This window comes from Octopus bimaculoides, chromosome 10 (assembly GCF_001194135.2).
Source record: "Octopus bimaculoides isolate UCB-OBI-ISO-001 chromosome 10, ASM119413v2, whole genome shotgun sequence".
Taxonomy (NCBI): domain Eukaryota; kingdom Metazoa; phylum Mollusca; class Cephalopoda; order Octopoda; family Octopodidae; genus Octopus; species Octopus bimaculoides.
In genome coordinates this window covers 71,254,484-71,258,501 of record NC_068990.1, presented here as the reverse complement: position 1 = coordinate 71,258,501, position 4,018 = coordinate 71,254,484, and the positions used below count along the sequence as shown (strand labels likewise).

The following is a 4,018-nucleotide window of genomic DNA, read 5'->3' as shown; positions in this document are numbered from 1 at the left end:
TGGGAAGCCACTTGATAAATAAACATTTAAACTGACATAAACCGAGTTTATGAAAACAATAGAAAATAGGTTAAGTGTTATATGGTCAACTAGTTCAGGGCTTCAAAATTGTGAAATCAAATCTTGAAAACTTTTAAATTCTCTTTTCATTAATTCTAGCAAAACACTGAGTTTAAACAAGTTTACTGTAGTGTCCTCCTTGCAAATTTGATATTCTCAAATACTAATAGGAGAGCTGACGATTAGAATTAGCCACAGGGAGTAAACAGTGGCATAAAGACAACGTAAACTTTGTAAAAGTTAAATGCAACATCATTTACAGATATAATAATTATATCATCATAGTTATATTTCTACTAACTGTGTAGACTAACCTCTCCATCATTAAGCTAGTGTTTGGAATATAACATTTTTACATAAAATTAGGATTAAAGGTTAAAATAACAACACTTTAAATAGATGGTTTTGCATCATGCAACCAGGCACACTTTGTCCAAAATCAAGAGAACTGATGAAAGAATTGTTAGAATATTGATATGTAGTAGTTGTGTACATCAAAGATTTATAAGATATAAGCATATTTTCAGATTCAATACTCACGCATCAGTTGGTACCAAGTTAACGCTAGTTATTGCAAGAGTAGGAGGTGACGAGAGGACCAATTTCTCCTTCGATGTTTGTAGATTACTTCCAACTAGTTTTTTACTCTTAACTTGCTTCCGACGGCTGTTGGGTTTAGTAGCTTTCCGTGTTAGCAGCGAGGTCTTTTCGGACGGAGGATCAATTATCAACTGTAGAATAACACAAGACAGAGAAAAATAGAAACTCACTTCATAAACATGTCCATCAAATGGTAATTACACAGTCTAATATTAAATGTCACACCACAAACTTACTATTTCACTGAACATACAATATATATACACATATATATAAATGCAGGCATGGCTGTGTGGTTAGAAAGTTCTCTTGTCAACCACATGGTTTCAGGTTCATTCTCAGTGCAATGTACCAAAGCCATATGTAAGATGTTATCTTGGTAATTACCTGGTTTCAGGTTCAATTCTTCTGCATGGTACCTTATGTAAATATCTTCCACTAAAACCTTGGGATGATCAAAGCCTTGTGAGTACATTTGGTAAACAGAATCGTCATTTAACATCCATTTTCCATGCTGAGACGCACACACAGTCTATGTATATATGTGTCTGTGTTCATGTTCACATTCTGCGATTCCGTAAAAGAAAAGACAAAAAAAAAAAAAAGAAATTTGCCAACCTAAAGACAGCAGCAGTTGTTATTTCCTGGTCAACATATCAGCCAGTACCTCCTGTTGTTTTCAAAAGTTAAATGGAATGAAAACTCCTTTACTTGAAAAACAGGTGACAGTTAACAAAAGGAAAGGCTTCTGGTTATAAATCAATGCCTCAACGGAATTTTATTTAACACTTGCAAACATATACAAGCAGACAGTGTGAATGAATGAATTAAACTAGCAGACAAAATATTTAACTGAAACTAAATCTCGTTACTGTGAAACATAACTAATTGGTTCAACTGGACGACTGACACTTGCAACTGGCAGCTTTTCTTAGGAGGGAGACTTACTCATCATGAGGTCACTTCCTTTTATAAACTGTTCTGTCCCCTAACATGTATTACATTAGTCTGAGATCTTTTCCTAATATTTAGAAAAAAGTATTGTTAAAAAGTATTCAGTTAATTCAACTTACTTTGTACCAGTTTGGAGCATCTGGGTGAGGTGAACTTCCCTCAGGAGATAAGAAGCTTTGAGCTTGACTCAGTGTCGCAGTGGGAAAGTCATCAGGTAGTTTCATAGTTTGTGCAACAACCTGTAAACCACAAAATACATAATTAAATACACCAACAGAGTTTACACAAAGCTATATACTATACAGTACTAAAACAGACCAAGATATTTCATTAGGGAACCAACTGCTTCAAATCATCAATCAATAAGCACAATCAATACAGGATATAATTTCTCTTGAAAGGGATTCCATCAAACTAAAAAGTACTAAAGTGATACCAATCTTCTTTGTGGACAAAAAGCAAGGTATATTGCAAAGCATCGCATGAATGAGGAGTTTTATTTATGAATTTGATGATGGCAATGATGATGATGATGACGTCACTGTCACAACACTTCAAAATATCATGTTGGCCATGTTCTTCATCAACCAAAATAATTGCCACTTTCTTTAAAACTCAGTAACATTAAATCAATGGACACATTCTTCTTCTGGTCTTTTGTCAATATTGATGACAATTTGATTGAAATCTATTCTAAAGAATAGCAGAATCTTCTGACAGAATTGTTTCTGTGAAATATTTCTTGTAGCATCAAAACTAGTTCTAATTTTGTACTTGGACAGTCTGAGTTGTGACACCATGCATCCGTTTGAATGTCACCAATAAAATGTAAAACTTTTAGCTTTTTATTCTCTAAAAACTTTAGAGAATTCATTCTGTGATAAGTTTGTCCTGGAACTTAAAAGTCAGCATAAACCCATTTTCCCTGACAATTTTGCTTCCAAATGATGTCATTTGAAAAACACGTTTAGATGATTAAAAGTTTTTTGAGATTCAAGAATGGTACACAAAAGACCCTTACACTGCTGGTAACTGTTACCATCAAAACAATACAGATTCAATTATTCCTTGTACCAGATTTTGTACAAAGAACCCAAGGATACAATTGTTTTCATGTGCATAATCACGATTAAGATCAAAATTCAATACGGTAACTTATAACTGCATTTACTCTTTTACTCTTTTACTTGTTTCAGTCATTTGACTGCGGCCATGCTGGAGCACCGCCTTTAGTCGAGGAAATCGACCCCAGGACTTATTCTTTGTAAGCCTAGTACTTATTCTATTGGTCTCTTTTTGCTGAACCGCTAAGTTATGGGGACGTAAACACACCAGCATTGGTTGTCAGGCGATGGTGGGGGGACAAATACAGACACACAAACACACATACATATATATATATATATATATACATATATACGACAGGCTTCTTTCAGTTTCCGTCTACCAAATCCACTCACAAGGCTTTGGTCGGCCCGAGGCTATAGTAGAAGACACTTGCCCAAAGTGCCACGCAGTGGGACTGAACCCAGAACCATATGGTTGGTAAGCAAGCTACTTACCACACAGCCACTCCTGCATTTAGCTATACTTTTTCTAAAGGTCTTAACCAGTAAACTATTTAAAAGACAAAAAATCTTATTTTTCAGTCTTACTTTTCTCTCTTTCTCTCTCTCCGCTATTTCACAATCTTATGTAAATCTGTTATCAAAGCACTTACCTTGACAGGGTTATCAACAGCTCTTTTGGAACGAAGGTTTTTTAGCCGTGCCCTGATTTGCTTTTCAGTTCGGCAGGGTAATAATAACTGTCTGATGTACATACACCTTTTAAATGAATTCACATGACGGAACTGTTCAAAGCCCAAAGCTAAAAGACTACAATGAATAAAATAAAAGCCAAAAAAAAAGAGAGGAATTAGTAAATTCATGAACATGAAGTTATCTCATAGTGAGACATTAATAATGGCTGTAAAGAAATGATGGTAAATCAAGACATTGAAATAGGTGAGGTTGTTCAGGCAGGCGTACTAAGTTGCCACTGAGTAATGAACTGATCAAGTCACTCATCATCATCATCGTTTAACGTCTGCTTTCCATGCTAGCATGGGTTGGACGATTTGACTGAGGACTGGTGAAACCGGATGGCAACACCAGCCTCCAATCTGATTTGGCAGAGTTTCTACAGCTGGATGCCCTTCCTAACGCCAACCACTCAGAGAGTGTAGTGGGTGCTTTTTACGTGCCACTGGCACGAAGGCCAGTCAGGCGGTACTGGCAAGAACATTAATAATCAATAGATATTGAGATATAACAATTAATAGATATCAGAATTTGATTTGAGAAGGAAGGGAAGCACCTGTAATACTTGAAGCCTCCACCTGTCCACAATGTCCAGCTTAAAC

General features: G+C 35.8%; 1 protein-coding gene across 1 annotated transcript in view; it reads right to left on the bottom strand.

The window, feature by feature from the left end:
* The window catches only part of LOC106875903 (GON-4-like protein), a 79,860-nt gene that overhangs the window by 41,837 nt on the left and 34,005 nt on the right, over positions 1-4,018 (bottom strand). Inside the window, exons 13-15 of the mRNA XM_014924219.2 lie at positions 3,335-3,491; positions 1,734-1,853; positions 601-791 (exon numbers count right to left, since the gene is read on the bottom strand). Of these exons, the coding sequence (XP_014779705.1) occupies positions 601-791; positions 1,734-1,853; positions 3,335-3,491 (468 nt within the window). The remainder of the gene's footprint in view (positions 1-600; positions 792-1,733; positions 1,854-3,334; positions 3,492-4,018) is intronic.